Source organism: Cherax quadricarinatus, chromosome 27 (genome assembly GCF_038502225.1).
Source record: "Cherax quadricarinatus isolate ZL_2023a chromosome 27, ASM3850222v1, whole genome shotgun sequence".
NCBI classification, from domain to species: Eukaryota; Metazoa; Arthropoda; class Malacostraca; order Decapoda; family Parastacidae; genus Cherax; species Cherax quadricarinatus.
Window position 1 is genome coordinate 30,056,968 of NC_091318.1, and position 20,328 is coordinate 30,077,295.

The 20,328-nt window shown below is 38.6% G+C and overlaps 1 protein-coding gene across 1 annotated transcript in view; it reads right to left on the reverse strand.

Annotated features, from left to right (window-relative positions):
• The window catches only part of LOC128691045 (protein O-mannosyl-transferase TMTC1), a 65,987-nt gene extending 47,072 nt beyond the window's left edge, over positions 1-18,915 (reverse strand). The window contains exon 1 of the mRNA XM_070089208.1: positions 18,014-18,915. Within this exon, the coding sequence (XP_069945309.1) occupies positions 18,014-18,744 (731 nt within the window). The 5' untranslated portion in view covers positions 18,745-18,915. The remainder of the gene's footprint in view (positions 1-18,013) is intronic.
• Between the last annotated feature and the right edge of the window lie 1,413 nt (positions 18,916-20,328).

Genomic DNA, 20,328 nt, shown 5'->3' on the forward strand with positions numbered 1-20,328 from the left:
ATGATAAGATAATTATAATGTAATGGCGGGGTTGGTAAGATAATTATAATGTAACAGTGTGGATGGTAAGATAATTATAATGTAACAGTGTGGATGGTAAGATAATTATAATGTAACAGTGTGGATGGTAAGATAATTATAATGTAATGGTGGGGTTGGTAAGATAATTATAATGCAATGGTGGGGTTGGTAAGATAATTATAATGCAATGGTGGGGTTGGTAAGATAATTATAATGTAACAGTGTGGATGGTAAGATAATTATAATGTAACAGTGTGGATGGTAAGATAATTATAATGTAATGGTAGGGTTGGTAAGATAATTATAATGTAATGGTGGGGTTGGTAAGATAATTATAATGTAACAGTGTGGATGGTAAGATAATTATAATGTAACAGTGTGGATGGTAAGATAATTATAATGTAATGGTGGGGTTGGTAAGATAATTATAATGCAATGGTGGGGTTGGTAAGATAATTATAATGTAACAGTGAGGATGGTAAGATAATTATAATGTAACAGTGTGGATGGTAAGATAATTATAATGTAATGGTGGGGTTGGTAAGATAATTATAATGTAATGGTGGGGTTGGTAAGATAATTATAATGTAACAGTGTGGATGGTAAGATAATTATAATGTAACAGTGTGCATGGTAAGGTAATTATAATGTAATGGCGGGGTTGGTAAGATAATTATAATGTAACAGTGTGGATGGTAAGATAATTATAATGTAATGGAGGGGTTGGTAAGATAATTATAATGTAATGGTGGGGTTGGTAAGATAATTATAATGTAACAGTGTGGATGATAAGATAATTATAATGTAATGGCGGGGTTGGTAAGATAATTATAATGTAACAGTGTGGATGGTAAGGTAATTATAATGTAACAGTGTGGTTGGTAAGATAATTATAATGTAATGGTGGGGTTGGTAAGATAATTATAATGTAACAGTGTGGATGATAAGATAATTATAATGTAATGGCGGGGTTGGTAAGATAATTATAATGTAACAGTGTGGATGGTAAGATAATTATAATGTAACAGTGTGGATGGTAAGATAATTATAATGTAACAGTGTGGATGGTAAGATAATTATAATGTAATGGTGGGGTTGGTAAGATAATTATAATGTAACAGTGTGGATGGTAAGATAATTATAATGTAACAGTGAGGATGGTAAGATAATTATAATGTAATGGTGGGGTTGGTAAGATAATTATAATGTAACAGTGTGGATGGTAAGATAATTATAATGTAACAGTGAGGATGGTAAGATAATTATAATGTAATGGTGGGGTTGGTAAGATAATTATAATGTAACAGTGTGGATGGTAAGGTAATTATAATGTAACAGTGTGGTTGGTAAGATAATTATAATGTAATGGTGGGGTTGGTAAGATAATTATAATGTAACAGTGTGGATGGTAAGATAATTATAATGTAATGGTGGGGTTGGTAAGATAATTATAATGTAATGGTGGGGTTGGTAAGATAATTATAATGTAACAGTGAGGATGGTAAGATAATTATAATGTAACAGTGTGGATGGTAAGATAATTATAATGTAATGGTGGGGTTGGTAAGATAATTATAATGTAATGGTGGGGTTGGTAAGATAATTATAATGTAACAGTGTGGATGGTAAGATAATTATAATGTAACAGTGTGGATGGTAAGATAATTATAATGTAATGGTGGGGTTGGTAAGATAATTATAATGCAATGGTGGGGTTGGTAAGATAATTATAATGTAACAGTGAGGATGGTAAGATAATTATAATGTAACAGTGTGGATGGTAAGATAATTATAATGTAATGGTGGGGTTGGTAAGATAATTATAATGTAACAGTGTGGATGGTAAGATAATTATAATGTAACAGTGTGGATGGTAAGATAATTATAATGTAATGGTGGGGTTGGTAAGATAATTATAATGTAACAGTGAGGATGGTAAGATAATTATAATGTAACAGTGTGGATGGTAAGATAATTATAATGTAATGGTGGGGTTGGTAAGATAATTATAATGTAACAGTGTGGATGGTAAGATAATTATAATGTAACAGTGTGGATGGTAAGATAATTATAATGTAATGGTGGGGTTGGTAAGATAATTAGAAATTAACTCTGGAGTAATGTTAAAATATTTAGTGAGAGTGAAGCTGCAATGTCTCTGGTATTGTTGTATTGCTGTATTGTTGTATTACAGTATTATTGTATTGCAGTATTGTTGTATTGCAGTATTGTTGTATTTCAGTATTGTTGTATTTCAGTATTGTTGTATTGCAGTATTGTTGTATTTCAGTATTGTTGTATTTCAGTATTGTTGTATTACAGTATTGCTGTATTACAGTATTGTTGTATTTCAGTATTGTTGTATTACAGTATTGTTGTATTGCAGTATTGTTGTATTGCAGTATTGTTGTATTTCAGTATTGTTGTATTTCAGTATTGTTGTATTACAGTATTGTTGTATTGCAGTATTGTTGTATTGCAGTATTGTTGTATTTCAGTATTGTTGTATTACAGTATTGTTGTATTGCAGTATTGTTGTATTGCAGTATTGTTGTATTTCAGTATTGTTGTATTTCAGTATTGTTGTATTACAGTATTGTTGTATTGCAGTATTGTTGTATTGCAGTATTGTTGTATTTCAGTATTGTTGTATTTCAGTATTGTTGTATTTCAGTATTGTTGTATTTCAGTATTGTTGTATTTCAGTATTGTTGTATTTCAGTATTGTTGTATTTCAGTATTGTTGTATTTCAGTATTGTTGTATTTCAGTATTGTTGTATTGCAGTATTGTTGTATTTCAGTATTGTTGTATTGCAGAATTGTTGTATTTCAGTATTGTTGTATTGCAGTATTGTTGTATTTCAGTATTGTTGTATTGCAGTATTGTTGTATTTCAGTATTGTTGTATTGCAGTATTGTTGTATTTCAGTATTGTTGTATTGCAGTATTGTTGTATTTCAGTATTGTTGTATTGCAGTATTGTTGTATTTCAGTATTGTTGTATTTCAGTATTGTTGTATTTCAGTATTGTTGTATTTCAGTATTGTTGTATTTCAGTATTGTTGTATTGCAGTATTGTTGTATTTCAGTATTGTTGTATTTCAGTATTGTTGTATTTCAGTACTGTGGTATACACTGGCATTGCGGTCTAATGGTATTGTTCGGTGAAGGAAGGTTCAGGTTTAGTCGGGTCAGGTTGACTGGGATGTGTGTGTGTGTGTGTGTGTGTGTGTGTGTGTGTGTGTGTGTGTGTGTGTGTGTGTGTGTGTGTGTGTGTGTGTTTATGTGTGTGTGTGTGTGTGTGTGTGTGTGTGTGTGTGTATGTGTGTGTGTGTGTGTGTGTGTGTGTGTGTGTGTGTGTGTGTGTGTGTGTGTGTGTATGTGTATGTGTGTGTGTGTGTGTGTGTGTGTGTGTGTGTGTGTGTGTGTGTGTGTGTGTGTGTATGTGTGTGTGTGTGTGTGTGTGTGTGTGTGTGTGTGTGTATGTGTGTGTGTGTATGTGTGTGTGTATGTGTGTGTGTATGTGTGTGTGTGTGTGTGTGTGTGTGTGTGTATGTGTGTGTGTGTGTGTGTGTGTGTGTGTGTGTGTGTGTGTGTGTGTGTGTGTGTGTGTGTACAGCATTAACTCGTTCAAACTACTCTAACTGGGTCTAAAATTAGATTATTTATAATAATTATCATGTTTATCTATACGCTCACGATAATTAATATGATGTTACGAATTATTTATTCTGAGCCAAAACTAACTGGAATAACCTTGTTAACATTCTGTGAGGCAGAATAAATAATAACTAATTTATCTAATGTCAGATTTTTTTTCGAAAAAAATGTCATTTGCATTGACAAATTCATGAAAATTTTCTCTGTTCATTACAGGATATATACACTGAGAGAAGTATATCTCTCGTTGTGTATATTCTCTAAGTTTACTCAAATCTCTGTTTAAGGGAGACGAGTTTTTTTTTGTCTGGGTGTGGTAAGATAAGATTCGTTTGGATACTTAACCTGGATTAGGGAGGGTTTGCCACCCAGGATAACCCAGGGTGGGGAGGGTTAGCCACCCAGGGTAACCCAGGGTGAGGAGGGTTAGCCACCCAGGATAACCCAGGAAGGTCAGTGCGTCATCGAGGACTGTCTGTCTTATTTCCCAGGATGCCACCTACTCTAGACTAACACCCAGGTACCTACTTACTGCTTGGTGAAGAGGGACAGCAGGTGTAAGGAATCATATTCACAGTTTCCACCCATGCCAGGAACTGATCCAGGAACACTCAGTATATGAGGCGGGTGCGTTGCCAACCTAGCCACTGTACACAAAGTCAGACGCAGCGTTAATGACTCTCGTGTAGTCACAGACATTAAACTCCATTAACCAACCAACCATTTATTCATTTTTAACCAAGACTAGCCTAAAGCCGATTAAATTTAAATTAAATACATATTTTAAATATTCTCACATATCATCAAAGAGAAATACAGACAATAACATAATTTATATTTGGAATATTTTAGCAAAACGATCGTTGCCGAATATGCTAAGTCGGCGAGGGAGCCTTAAAAAGTGCAACAATGAGATGATGAAGAAAAATCAGGACGAGGGGAAGCTTTCGGGTACATTGTATCGAGTCTGTTCCTTTTTTTTTCAGTTGGTGAATAATTCGACGTTCTTCAAAGCCATAAACCCGGTTGTATTTGTCGAAATAAATTACATATCCATTGTAAGCGGAGAATGAATTACGGATACAATTGTTTGAGGAAACACTGAGTAAATCTATTGTTAGTAGTAAATGAAAAGTCACAATACTGTGTCTGCAACAATTTACAACAAACGTACAAATTGTAAATGAGTGCTTGGCGCTATTTCGGTCGGTCCTGGACCCATTATTAAGTTACTCCGGACTTGATAATGGTCCAGGACCGACCGAAACGTCATCAACTTTTCATTTTCAATTTGTTGGTTAGCTGGGCGTATATAAATAGGGGAGGGGCGAGGAGGGTGACGGGGGACGGAGGGTGAGAGGGAGTTAGGAAGGTGAGAGGGAGGGAAGGAGTGTGGCAGGAATGAAGGATATACGTATATACATACATATATATATATATATATATATATATATATATATATATATATATATATATATATATATATATATATATATATATATATAATATATATATATATATGTATGTATATGTCGTGCCGAATATGTATAAAACTGGTCATTTAGCAAGAACTCATTTAAATTAAGTCCTTTCCTAAAATTTTCTCTTATACGTTTTAAAGGTTTATTTTTTTCATTAATGTTGATGTAAAAATTTATATTTTTGCACCAAAAGGAACTTAGAAAACTTACCTACAACCGTATTATAACAAGAGCAATTTATTTTAGCCTAACCCAACTAAATATATTTAGATTTGTATTACAATAATTTAATACTAAACAAACACAGTGAAATGTATATATTTTTTCGTTAGGTTTCAGAATGATTTTTGGCGAAATTATTGCATACACAAATTTTCACTTGTCCTATATGGCAAGATGAGCTTTGCTATTTAAGCCAAGATCGCAAGTTCTGCCTATTCGGCACGACATATATATATATATATATATATAATATATATATATATATATATATATATATATATATATATACATACATATATATATATATATATATATATATATATATATATATATATATATATATATATATATATATATATATATATATATATATATATATATATATATATATATATGCGTGTGTGTATGTATATATATATATAAGTTTTTTTGGTCTCTCTCTCTCTCCTCCTCAACACAGCAAAAGATCCATCACGATCCCGGGATACAGGAAGACACCTTCAAACAACAACTGTAGTCCGGAATGCAATTAAGAGGCGACCAGAGAAAGAGTGCCCAAGAAATAGCAAAAAGCAGAGGGTAATTAAAGAAAGGCTACACACACGAGAGTAAGTCTTAGTGCTCTCAGGGATTTCCACGAAGGCGAAAGGCGCTTGTAAAAGAGATCTCAGAAAGGTTCTGAAGGCTTTGGAAAGCATTTGAAAGGTATTGTAATGGTTTTGAGTCGCTTTGAAGGGATTGTCGTGCGTAAAAGAGATTCTAAATCTAATTAAGTTATTTACATTTGAATTTGAGGGAATTTAAGGTAGAGATGATGGAGCCTTTATTCTGCTCATTAACCCGGTAGGGTAATTAGCCCAGGATGGCTATTAACACAAAAGAATTATTAACCCAGGGTGGGTTAATAATCCAAGATAACTAAAAAAAATCAGGACGTGACCCACAACAGGTGATTAACACCCAGGTACCTACTTAACGCTTGGGTTCAGGTACAGTTTGATAGCATTTTGAAAAGCATTGAAGAGTTTTGAAGGCTTTGATCGCTTATTAAAGAGATCTGAAGCTCTTTAAGGGGTTTTAAGTACATGTAAATAGCCTCGAAGAGCTTCAAGTAACCCTGAAGCTGTTCGAAGAGCATAGGAGTGTTTGAAGAGTCTGTGAAGGGGGCTAGAATCTCCTGTCCTCGGTAGGTGGCCGGTCAGTGGGTGGCTGGACAGTGGGTGGCCGGACAGTGGGTGGCTGGACAGTGGGTGGCTGGACAGTGGGTGGCCGGGCAGTGGGTGGCTGGACAGTGGGTGGCCGGGCAGTGAGTGGCTGGACAGTGGGTGGCAAGACAGTGGGTGGCAGGACAGTGGGTGGCAGGACAGTGGGTGGCAGGACAGTGGGTGGCAGGACAGTGGGTGGCAGGACAGTGGGTGGCAGGACAGTGGGTGGCAGGACAGTGGGTGGCAGGACAGTGGGTGGCAGGACAGTGGGTGGCAGGACAGTGGGTGGCAGGACAGTGGGTGGCAGGACAGTGGGTGGCCGGACAGATTCTACTGATAGTGGGCGTCCGGCTGCAATTTACAGAAAATGCAAAGAACGAGGACCATCCTAATTGCTACTGACTCTACCCGTTGATTCCGGTGAGAGGCTACGTACATAGCAAGTACGAACACGAACACGCAGGCAAACACCACTAACTCTCCACTAACTCACTGGAACGCAAACTTAACACTGGATTTGTGTGCGATACCTAGCACAACAGAGCGGAAAGAATTAGTCAGACGACGTTTTGCTCAACTGTAGGACCACTTGATAATGGTTCGGGATGGACCGAAACATCACCTAAAGTGGGAGTTACTAGTGAGTTGTTCCAGTAACAGTGTTTTAAGTTCCTCTTCCCCGTGTGGGACTATGAAAGTCCCACGCTTCACATTCGTCTTGCGTCTGGCACAAACAAGGCAATTCAAAATGGATTACAAAAAATGCGTTTTTATTGTATAGAAACGTTGTAAGCTGCATGCAAATTAACACTGTGGCCAACAGTCGCCAGTGATTTTGTTTTTGTTTCCAGTATGTATGTGTGTGTGTGTGTGTGTGTGTGTGTGTGTGTGTACTCACCTAGCTGTGGTTGCAGTGGTCGATTCACAGTTCCTGGCCCCGCCTCTTTACTGGTCGCTAATAGGTCACTCTCTCTGCTCCATGTGTGTGTGAGTATGTCTGCATACTAGTCTGTATGACTGTGTACCAGCCTGCCTCGGTCAGGTGACCAAAAACTTCACTGGTGGGTCATCATATGACTAAGACCTGTATCAGGAAACACTTGTCCTGTGTCCTGACAAACCTAACCTAACCTAACCTAACCTAACCTAACCTAACCTAACCTAACCTAACCTAACTTAACCTAACGTAACGTAACGTAACCCAACCTAACCTAACCTAACCTAACCTAACCTAACCTAACCTAACCTAACCTAATCTAACCTAACCTAACCTAACCTAACTGAACCTAACCTAACCTAACTTAACCTAACGTAACGTAACGTAACCCAACCTAACCTAACCTAACCTAACCTAACCTAACCTAACCTAACCTAACCTAACCTAACCTAACCTAACCTGACCTAACCTAACTTAACCTAACCTAACCTAACCTAACCTAACTTAACCTAACGTAACGTAACGTAACGTAACCCAACCTAACCTAACCTAACCTAACCTAACCTAACCTAACCTAACCTAACCTAACTTAACCTAACCTAACCTAACCTAACTGAACCTAACCTAACCTAACTTAACCTAACGTAACGTAACGTAACCCAACCTAACCTAACCTAACCTAACCTAACCTAACCTAACTTAACCTAACCTAACCTAACCTAATCTAACCTAACCTAACCTAACCTAACCTAACCTAACTTAACCTAACCTAACCTAACCTAACCTAACCTAACTTAACCTAACGTAACGTAACGTAACCCAACCTAACCTAACCTAACCTAACCTAACCTAACCTAACCTAACCTAACCTAACCTAACCTAACCTAACCTAACCTAACGTAACTTAACCTAATCTAACCTAACCTAACCTAACCTAACCTAACCTAACCTAACCTAACCTAACCTAACCTAACCTAACCTAACCTAACTTAACCTAACTTAACCTAATCTAACCTAACCTAACCTAACCTAACCTAACCTAACCTAACCTAACTTAACCTAACTTAACCTAACCTAACCTAACCTAACCAAACCTAACTTAACCTAACTTAACCTAGCCTAACCTAACCTAACCTAACCTAACCTAACTTAACCTAACCTAACCTAACCTAACCTAACCTAACTTAACCTAACCTAACCTAACTTAACCTAACCTAACCTAACCTAACCTAACCTAACCTAACTTAACCTAGCCTAACATAACATAACCTAACATAACCTAACCTAACCTAACTTAACCTAACCTAACCTAACATAACATAACATAACATAACATAACATAACATAACACAACATAACACAACATAAACCATACCCCCGGCCGGGATTGAACCCGCGGTCATAGAGTCTCAAAACTCCAGCCCGTCGCGTTAGCCACTAGACCAGCTAGCCACAATAAGATTCATCCAACTAGGTATATTTCTACACCATAGGAAAGTTAACACAGGCACCTCTGTGACCACAACCCCCGGCCGGGGGTATGGTTTATTTGCAATCGTGTCATTACGATTTCTTAAGTCATAACACAACATAACATAACCTAACTTAACCTAACCTAACCTAACCTAACTTAACCTAGCCTAACATAACATAACCTAACATAACCTAACTGTCCTGCTCTGGACCTTCAACTAAGAATCATGTATAAGACGTTATTACTCATCTCACTCACTAGAATCCTTCATTACATATAATATCCTGCCGAAAAGCGTTGCTCGGAGCAGTGAGTGAAACGTCCTCAGCGAAACATTATATGTACAAGAATCGTCGTCAATAAAATTCGCTGGTGGGCGAAATGTTGTTTTTAATAAAGGTATCTTCTGTACCACGTACATACCTCAATGGCATTTATGTGGTATTTACCTGGTATTCAGATCCCAAGTAGACGGCTGATGAGGGTGAGTAACATGACTCATACTGATTCTGATCGGTCATGAGAGTGAATAACATGAGTCATGCCAACACTGATCGGTCATGAGAGTGAATAACATGAGTCATGCCAACACTGATCGGTCATGAGGGTGAGTAACATGAGTAATCTCAACCTTGAAGCAGATTATTCAAGAATTAACATTATTATCAACATTCTCCCACAAAACAAATGGATATTTTTACACTCGCTCCAATAGAGGCAAATTTTAATCCAATGTAGGTATAACTTCCCAGTCTACCGAACTTAAGAACGTTAGTTACTAACGCTGCTGCGTTAGTTATGCGTTAGTCATATATATATATATATATATATATATATATATATGTCGTGCCGAATATGTAAAACTGGTCAATTAGCAAGAACTCATTTAAAATTAATTCCTTTCTGAAATTTTCTCTTATACGTTTCAAGATATGTTTTTTTCATTAATGCTAATGTAAAAATTTATAATTTTGCACCAAAAGAATCTTAGAAAACTTACCTAACCTTATTATAACAAAAGCAATTTATTTTAGCCTAACCCAACTAAATATATTTTAGATTTGTTTACAACTATTTAATATTAAACAAACCCAATGAAATATATTTTTTTCGTTAGGTTCAGAATGATTTTGGCGAAATTATTGCATACACAAATTTTCACTTCTCCTATATAGCAAGATGAGCGTTGCTATTTAAGCCAAGATGGCAAGTTCTGCCTTTTCGGCACGACATATATATATATATATATATATATATATATATATATATATATATATATATATATATATATATATATATATATATATATATATATATATGTATATATATATGTATATATATATATATATATATATACATATATGTATATATATATATATATATATATATATATATATATATATATATATATATATATATATATATATATATATATATATATATATATATATATATATATATATATAAATATATATATATATATAATTATTTACAAGTCTACTTCAGTCATAATTTTTTACTTTATTCGGAAATCCAAACATGATAATTACCCTGATAATTAAGCAATTATTAGGATTACAGACTATAATTTGAGACCATAATTAGATGCCATAATTAGAGACCATGAGCGATGAAACTCATCAAGGATGACTTGAGTACAACACTACCAGTTGTAGGATGTCTCACACCATCCTCCAGCACCGTCTGGTAGGATTATTATTATTATTATTATTATTATTATTATTATTATTATTATTATTATTATTATTATTATTAGTATTAGTATTAGTATTAGTATTATTATTATTATTATTATTATTATTATTATTATTATTATTATTATTATTATTATTATATTATTGTTATTATTATTATTTTTATATTATTATTAATAATAATAATAATAATAATAATAATAATAATAATAATAACATTATTATAATTATTATTATTATTATTATTGTTGTTGATGTTATTGTTGTTATTATTATCATTGATGTTGTTGTTGGTGCCTTTATTTATAATCATTATCATTAAATCAAGGGAGAAATAATTACTTTGATTTTAAAAAGGAATAGACAGCTTTATTTCCTTTTTGACGAGCCCTTCCTCAGCATCAAGGCCCTTCCTCAGCATCAAGGCCCTTCCTCATCATCAACCCCCATGAATGATCACCCACACCTCACCCACCCCACCCTGTCTCTCAACATCAAGGCACCCCAAGCCCCCTACCACCATGAATGATCACCCCCACAACACCAACCACACCCTGTCTCTCAACATCAAGGCACCCCTAGCCCACTACCCCCATGAATTATCACCCACACCTCACCCACAACACCCTGTCTCTCAACATCAAGGCACCCCTAGCCCACTACCCCCATGAATTATCACCCACACCTCACCCACAACACCCTGTCTCTCAACATCAAGGCACCCCTAGCCTCCTAACCCCATGAATGATCACCACCACAACACCAACCACACCCTCTCTCTCAGCATCAAGGCACCCCTAGCCTCCTACCACCATGAATGATCACCCCCACAGCACCAACCACACCCTCTCTCTCTCAACATCAAGGCACCCCTAGCCCACTACCCCCATGAATTATCACCCACACCACACCAACCACACCCTCTCTCTCAACATCAAGGCACCCCTAGCCCACTTCCCCCATGAATGATCACCCCCACAACACCAACCACACCCACTCGCTCAACATCAAGGCACCCCTAGCCCACTTCCCCCATGAATGATCACCCCCACAACACCCACAACACCCTCTCTCTCAGCATCAAGGCAAGTGCTTCCTCTCCGGTTATTAGCTTTCAATGGTCAGTTATTCTCTGTGTTTCACTATCTCAAGAAGTAAATTAAGAATCGTGGGAGGCATTTTGCGTTGGGGATTTTCAGGAGGAGATAAACTGGACACTAAATGGAACACGGCTCAGGGTAAACATTTCCTGGTCGATTTTCACGGAACGACAAAAAAGCAAAAGGTCACAGAAGCGTCGGTGGAACAAGTCGCTAAAAAATAAGAAAACCCGGTACTTAAGAGAGAGAAACCTTACGACGTCGTTTCTGGACCGAAACAGTTACGACTTCATAATGGTCCACCATGGAACGAAACATCGTAGTCACCTTCATGTAAGTGGGGATTTTTTTTCTGACATATTTGAAATTTACCTAAAATATATCGTTTTTTCCGTCATATAAGGCGCGCCTTTTTCTCCACTCTTTAATAACATTATTCTTGCCTCCCGAGGATAGGGCAAGAACTCTCCAGTAATGTTATTCTTGCCTCCAGAGGGAGGGCAAGAACTCTCCAGTAATGTTATTCTTGCCTCCAGAGGGAGGGCAAGAACTCTCCAGTAATGTTATTCTTGCCTCCAGAGGGAGGGCAAGAACTCTCCACTAACGTAATTCTTGCCTCCAGAGGGAGGGCAAGAACTCTCCACTAACGTCATTCTTGCCTCAGAGGGAGGGCAAGAATTCTCCACTAACGTCATTCTTGCCCCTCCCTCGGGGGTTACATTAGCGACTATAAGACCTCTTCTTTGATTCGAGAAAAAACAGGGTAAAGCCCAGGAATTTCCACAATTGAAGCCGCTGCCTTATCAAAGGAAACGTCAAACCACATGTTACGTTTCAGAAATTGGGTGTCCTCTGAGTCCTGGCGCCATCAAGGACGTTTGTCCTCTGTTTTGGCATATTTGAAGAGGACAAACTAATCTTGGTGGAGCTAAGAAAATAAATCAACGAGAGGAATACGAATGGAACGAGGCTTGAAAGACGTTCGTTTTGGGAGATGGGATCGAGATTACTTTTATTTTAGGGGTTTGGGAACGAGCACACAATAATAGTCGTTATGGGAAGATGGGAAGGTGATAGTATTTGTTTGAGGGGATACGAACGAACTGTGTCAACAGACACTTTAGACTATGGGAACGACACACAACAACCTTTTCTGGGAGATGGGAACAAAATAACATTCACTTTCGAAGGTGAGAAACGAGATATCGTTCATTTAGGAAGACTGGAACTGCATAACATTCACGCGAGAACATTCATTTTCACTAGATCAAAACTAGACCATTAAACACTCATCTTACCAGTTGTGAACGAGTACAATACAACATTCACTTTCCAGAGAATAACGAAGACCAATAACGTTGCTCAATAAGTGTCATCATTCCCATCAATGATAGGAGACTATCTGGCACACACTCTTGCTTTTAATGGGTGAATAGAATTAAAATTATAACGATTTCGCTTTGCAAGTCACAATGAATTGGTGAAAAGCTTTACCAGAGGATCAAACACCACCTAATACTATGTAACACCTCCATATACGATCTAACACTATATAGGATCATGTAATGCAAATTAACACGATATAAAACTTTCTAAAACGATTTAACACCACTAAACAGGACATAGTACGATCTAACGCCACCTTACCTCGACCTAATACCATATACAATTACCTATCACAGCCTAACATATTCTAGCACCGCCTAACACCACATAACACGATTAAACACACGACAATAAACCACACAAGAACCTGTTGAAATACATAGTAATACAGCGAGAAACACTCTGATACAGGGAGAAAGACGCTCTAACACAGGGAGAAACACTCTCTAACACAGGGAGAAACACTCTCTAACACAGGGAGAAACACTCTCTAACACAGGGAGAAACACTCTAACACAGGAAGAAACACTCTCTAAGACAGGGAGAAACACTCTCTAACACAGGGAGAAACACACTCTAACACGGGGAGAAACGATAACACAAGAAAATAAACACGCTAACACACACACACTGACGCAAGGCAACATGGACACGCATGTCCAACAAAGCTTCAGCTCCGACTGTGACTCAGTCCAGCTCTATCATGGAAGTTTTTTTTCCCATTTTTTTCCAGAATCACAACAAAGCATCTCCAACGATCAAAGGAAGAGACGGAAGCCAGGAGAACAATGAACCCTCCCAGCGACTCAATTTACATTGTGATAAACAACGAATCCACTCCAGCTTAGGTCTAAATAATCTCACCACGAGAGCACAAGCACAGCTCTGTGCCTACTGGCACTCACTGCGAAAGGCCTACTTATACCTTTATATATATATATATATATATATATATATATATATATATATATATATATATATATATATATATATATATATATATATATATATATATATATATATATATATACATATATATATATATATATATATATATATATATATATATATATATATATATATATATATATATATATATATACATATATACATATATAAATATGTATGAATGTATGTATGTATTATAAGCAAAAACGTACAAGAGAATTGAGAAACCACAATACAATGGCTCCATCAGTTCACAAGTTTATAATTTAGGCAAAACAATTTAAACGACGTTTCGGTCCTGAGTTATTTCACAGTTCCTGAAGACTTATGAAGCGACAGGTGAACACCAGTGCCAGAACCTCATCTCTATCTTGTGCCAGTCGTGAAAAGTACAAGAGAGAACAAGAGGTTGTGATATTGAGAGGAGAGAGAGAGAGAGAGAGAGAGAGAGAGAGAGAGAGAGAGAGAGAGAGAGAGAGAGAGAGAGAGAGAGAGAGAGAGAGAGAGAGAGAGAGAGAGAGAGAGAGAGGTTCAACAACCGCCTCTCTGGTCCCCCAATTTCTGGTTCTTTCAGCGAGGAAGGCGTCAAGTCGCTCCTCTCGACGTGGGTGATTTGTAAATTAAATGAGATCCAGGACTCCGCCTACACTCTGACTACATTATCTAAGTTATAACACCCAGCCAGAGTCCCCGCAGGAAGGGAGGTAGAGATGGGGAGATGGAGGGGAGGGAGGGAGAGATGGAAGGATGGAGGGAGGTGGGAGATGGAATAAGATGGAGGGAGGAAAGAAGATAGGGTAAGATGGATGGAGGGAGGGAGAGTAAAATGGATGCAAAGAAGGAGAGAAGAATAGTTAAGTGAAGGGAGGAAGTGAAGGGCACATGATTAGAGAAGGAGAGGGAAAGGAAAAGAAGAAAGGATGTAGAGAGAGAGAGAGAGAGAGATCATGCTTCTTCAGCAAGGGTAACTTTAGTTCGCTGGTTTTATTTAGTTATTCAGTCGAGACGTCTCCAAAAGCCACGCTGAATTCCTTGCCTTTTTTGTGCATGGATATGTGTAGGTGTGTATTATGTATCAATGTGTAGTAGTAGTAGTAGAGGTAACAGTAGTAGCAGTAGTAGAGGTAACAGTAGTAGCAGTAGTAGAGGTAACAGTAGTAGCAGTAGTAGAGGTAATAGTAGTAGCAGTAGTAGAGGTAACAGAGAGCAGATAGAGGAATAGTAGTGCAGTGTAGAGGCAACAGTAGTAGCAGTAGTAGAGTAGGCAACAGCAGTGCGCAGCAGAGGCAACAGTAGTAGCAGAGTAGAGGCAACAGCAGTAGCAGTAGTAGACAGAGTGCAGTAGTAGGCAGTGAGAGATGGCAACAGGGGCAGCAGTGTAGCAAGTGCACAGAGTAGTGAGCAGATAGAGGCAGCAGTGCAGGGGATGGCAACAGTAGTAGCAGTAGCAGATGAATAGTAGCAGCAGTAGTGGCAGTGGGGGTAGCAGCAGGAGTAACAGTAGTAGCAAGTAGAATGGTAGAGCAGTGTGCAGTGGCATAGCAGAGTAGAGTCAGTAGTAGCAGTAGTAGAGGTAACAGTAGTAGCAGTAGTAGAGGTAACAGTAGTAGCAGTAGTAGAGGTAACAGTAGTAGCAGTAGTAGAGGTAACAGTAGTAGCAGTAGTAGAGGTAACAGTAGTAGCAGTAGTAGAGGTAACAGTAGTAGCAGTATTACCAACAGTAGCAGCAGCAGTATCACTAATTATAATATAAATACCATCATTATTTTGTTGTTGTTCGACTTTAATAAATTTACACAAAGTACTGTGCAGGGGAGGGGAGGGGCAGCGGCTGGGGGGAGGTGCTGAGGCTGGGGGGAGGTGCTGAGGCTGGGGGGAGGTGCTGAAGCTGGGGGGAGGGGCAGCGGCTGGGGGGCAGGGTACGGGAGGGGTACTTACCGAAAGGAAGCAATACATAGCCGAAATAAATGACTATTGGCTTCTGTGGTTTAGTGTAAGCCAGGTTATGTTGTTGCCAACCCTTTTATAGTGTTACTCCTACACCAGGACCAGCCAGGGAGACCATGAAACACAGGTGATGGAATCCCTGAGGGGGTTAGTAAAGAATAGTAAAGGTGCTAAATATATGTGCAGGTTTTGTTATAGAACGATAATTAGATCTTTCTGTAGTTGTTTGAGCTGCGTAGAGCTGTATAGAACATTTTAGAGCGTGTAGAATTCCATAGAGCTGTACAAAACTGCGTAGAGCTATACAGAACAGCGACGAACTGGGCAGAATAAGAATATCAAGGAAATAAGTACTGAGGGAGTTGTGATGCAGAGGAGACCGGATGTCCGGGCACTGGTAGACACCTGTTTTAAAGCCGGGTAAACAAGTGCTTAAAAATAGCACAACAAGTGTTGACCAGGACAATGTTTCGCTCTTGGGAGGCCCTTATCAAGTTCTAAATCGAGCGAAACGCTGTCACAATAAAGCCTGGATCAGCTGCTTGCCTCAGTGACTTCAGTATTGAGAGTCACTGAGGAGAAGCTGAGGAAAAGCATCCTCAAAGGAGGTTCCTAGATAATGGTGATGTGTTCATGATCCAAGAAATTTGTCCCCTCCTTTCTTCGATCGAACCCGCATGTTTCATTGCCCAGGCTCAGTATGAGTTCTACTCTGACTCCTACGGGAGTCAGTATGATTCCCGTAGGAGTCATAGATATAATAATGGGTATCAGGATTGATCTGATTCTAAAGCATTAGAGAGGTAAAGAGCGCTTGGCGACGCTGCTGAACGAACAACTGTGGAATAAAAAGGATTAAAATATAATTTGTTACAATATTATGTAATTGCGAGTGAAATAGAATGAGAAACACAGTTTATTCGTGATAGTTTGAGTGAAATTGTGGGATGAACTGCGTCAATGTTGATGGAATTGTTGGAGAATTAAGAGAGTAAATTCTTGTGATGCGAGAAGTGTGAGAGACAAGTGGTAGGAAGTGCAGCACCTGGGATGTTCAGGGTGTATGATGTTAGTGTCAATGGTAACTTTTAATTGAATTATACGTGGTTTTACATTAAGAAACACATACACACACATTCATATATATATATATATATATATATATATATATATATATATATATATATATATATATATATATATATATATATATATATATGTATATATATTAGGGAAAATTTGCCATACAATTCTAGAATATAAAAGCTTGAGTTGCTGGATTTAGGAAGTATGTGATATATCTCATAAATGCTTAGTAAGAGTAGAGGAGGAATAGGAAAAGTAAGATTAAGAGGAAGGTAAACTACGAGAAGATGAATTGTATCTGTAATTAAAAATGTAGAGAAAGTGGATGAAGTAAAACAAAGTAATATAAAAGAGAGATATATAAATATTTGTTGGAAAAATCTTAATCAGGATGAGAGAAAGTGACGAGGATGATGTATAAGAAGTTTTGTGTGGATGTAATATTGTGGTTAGAGAATGAGTGCGTGACCGAGGAAAAAGGAATTATTGGTGGAATGATGACGTAAATAGATTTTGAAATAAAATGATTATACAGTTCAGTAGGATATATGAATATCATTCTGAATAGACATTTATGCTATGTTTCGCACACCAGGAGCTTCATCAAGCCTTGATAAAGTTTCTAGCAAGCGAAATGTGACCTAAATATTAATAACGTTGAATATATGTCCAGTTAACTAAATTTAAGAGCGGAAGTGCTATATATACAAGGAAGTGAAGGTTTTTGTGGCACTTATTGATTCCACAAAGCATTGTGACGGGGCAAATATGAGAGCAATATGGCGAGAATGACAACTAGCTTATCACGTTAATAAGTAATGGTGACCCACCTGAAGGTAAGGATGGTGAGAGGTCTGTAAGACTTGTGAGAGGCCGGATCAGACATGGGCTTGCCCCAGAAGTCGTTCAAGAATAGGTGCCACAGTGGCCTCGTGCCCTGCACGTCTGGGTTCTTGAGTACGGCGCTGAGGTCGTCATGCACGTAGTCTCCCGTCACGCCGTTGACGTACACCAGCACGGAGGTGACGGCCAGGACCAGATACACTTGCGTCTGGGTTGGAGAACTACACAGCTGCTCCCACAGGGAAGTACGCGAGCTGGTAGTACTGCTGATGTTGTTGTTTCCTCTGGTGCTGCTGTTGCTGTTGGTTGCGTGTCTGGAGGATGGGAAGTGTTGTATGGGACTGATTGCTCCACTACCACCACTACAACTATTGCCAGTACCCCTTCTTGTGATTCTGTTGGGCCTAGTAGCTGCAGACACTGCTGGCGACGGTCTGCAGACCTCAGTAGTCTGCTCCACACCCATTTCTTTCCCGGGTTCTCCCCGAGCCATTGCTAAACTATCCCTGGATGGCCTTTTGCGTAACAATGCATCACGGCTAATGGTCTCCGGGCCGAGACTTATACAGGACCAGAACTTAGCAGTGGTGGGTCCCGTGTGGGCGGTATGCGCGTGGGTGGCATGGGCGGGGGTGTGGGCGGCATGGGCGGGCGTCTCTCTTGACACTGTGTTCTGCATTACCTTCCCACACACAGCAACTCTTGCATCGCCTGTCATGACTCACTGTTTATTGCTGTTGCTGCTGTTGTTGCTGATGCTGCTGTTGTTGTTGCTGCTGTTGTTGCTACTATTGCTGCTGTTGTTGCTACTATTGCTGCTACTGCTGTTGTTGCTGCTGCTGTTGTGGGGTGACTTGTCTGTTGCCTCTGAAGGAAAGTAACATCACTAACAATACAACGGTTATAAAATGCATAACTTTCACCATAATCAACCACGTCTATCTATCTATCTATCTCATGACCTATTCTGCTGGAAGAAGTCTTAGAACAATAATAGTACACTATTTTTTAACAACAGTTTTTTCTGTCTGCGATATTATCAAGAATTCCTGAATATATTCAGCGGACAACATAAAATCCTCTTCAGAAATCTCTCTGTTCATGTGTACATACTAAGGAGAGTCCTCGTAGCTGCCACCACAAGTACTAGTGACGACTGTTCACAGTTCTTCTGTGTAACACTCTGTGAGCTTAAGGAAGCACTCTACCCGACCTCCACAAAAATAGGAAGAGAGCGAGAGAGAGAAAGAGAGGGAGAGAATGAGGGAGGGGACAGAGAGAGAGAGAGAGAGAGAGAGAGAGCCAGCCAGCAGCTGAAGTAGGAGCTTGAAGAACAAATTATATTCACAAGATGTCTCATCTGGCAACCAGTGTGAGGTTACACAAGAGACACTCCACCCACTGTTTACCTCCACCGGAGTTCACCAATTAAGAATCTTCGACCTTGGAGAGAGAGGCCACGGTGTCGAGAGTACCTTAATCCCGGGTTCATGTCTTACCTTTCCGCGTCTTGCAAGAAGCGAAGGCAAGACACTTGCCCTAGTGTGTGTTTTATCTTGTCTTTCTTGAAGATTAGTTTGTAAATGAGACGTTTGTGCAGCATTTATCAACTTGTCGTTATTTTTAACAATTTATGGATGGGTTTAAGACCATCTTTAAACCAAAAACTGTCTAGTTTTTTTATCCGACTAGTGAGTTAGATGAAAAATGTTCCAGTCACTGTACTGTGACTTTTATTGTTAATAAGATGTGTACATTTAGTAACTATGTTGAGTAAACTCTGGAAAAAGACCACTCAGAAGAAAATTTTAGAGTGGTTTGAAGAATGAGGTTTGAAGGGTGAGGTATGAAGGGCGAGGTTTGAAGAGTGTCGTTCGAAGGGTGGGGTTTGAAGGGTGTTGTTTGAAGGGAGACGTTTGAAGGGTGAGGTTTGAAGAGTGACGTTCGAAGGGTGGGGTTTGAAGGGTGTTGTTTGAAGGGTGGCGTTTGAAGGGTGAGGTTTGAAGAGTGACGTTCGAAGGGTGGGGTTTGAAGGGTGTTGTTTGAAGGGTGAGTTTTGAAGGGTGAGGTTTGAAGGGTGAGTTTTGAAGGGTGAGGTTTGAAGGGTGAGGCTTGAAGGGTGAGGTTTGAAGGGTGAGTTTTGAAGGGGGAGTTTTGAAGGGTGAGGTTTGAAGGGTGAGGCTTGAAGGGTGAGGTTTGAAGGGTGAGTTTTGAAGGGGGAGTTTTGAAGGGTAAGGTTTGAAGGGTGAGTTTTGAAGGGTGAGTTTTGAAGGGTGAGGTTTGAAGGGTGAGGTACAAGGTG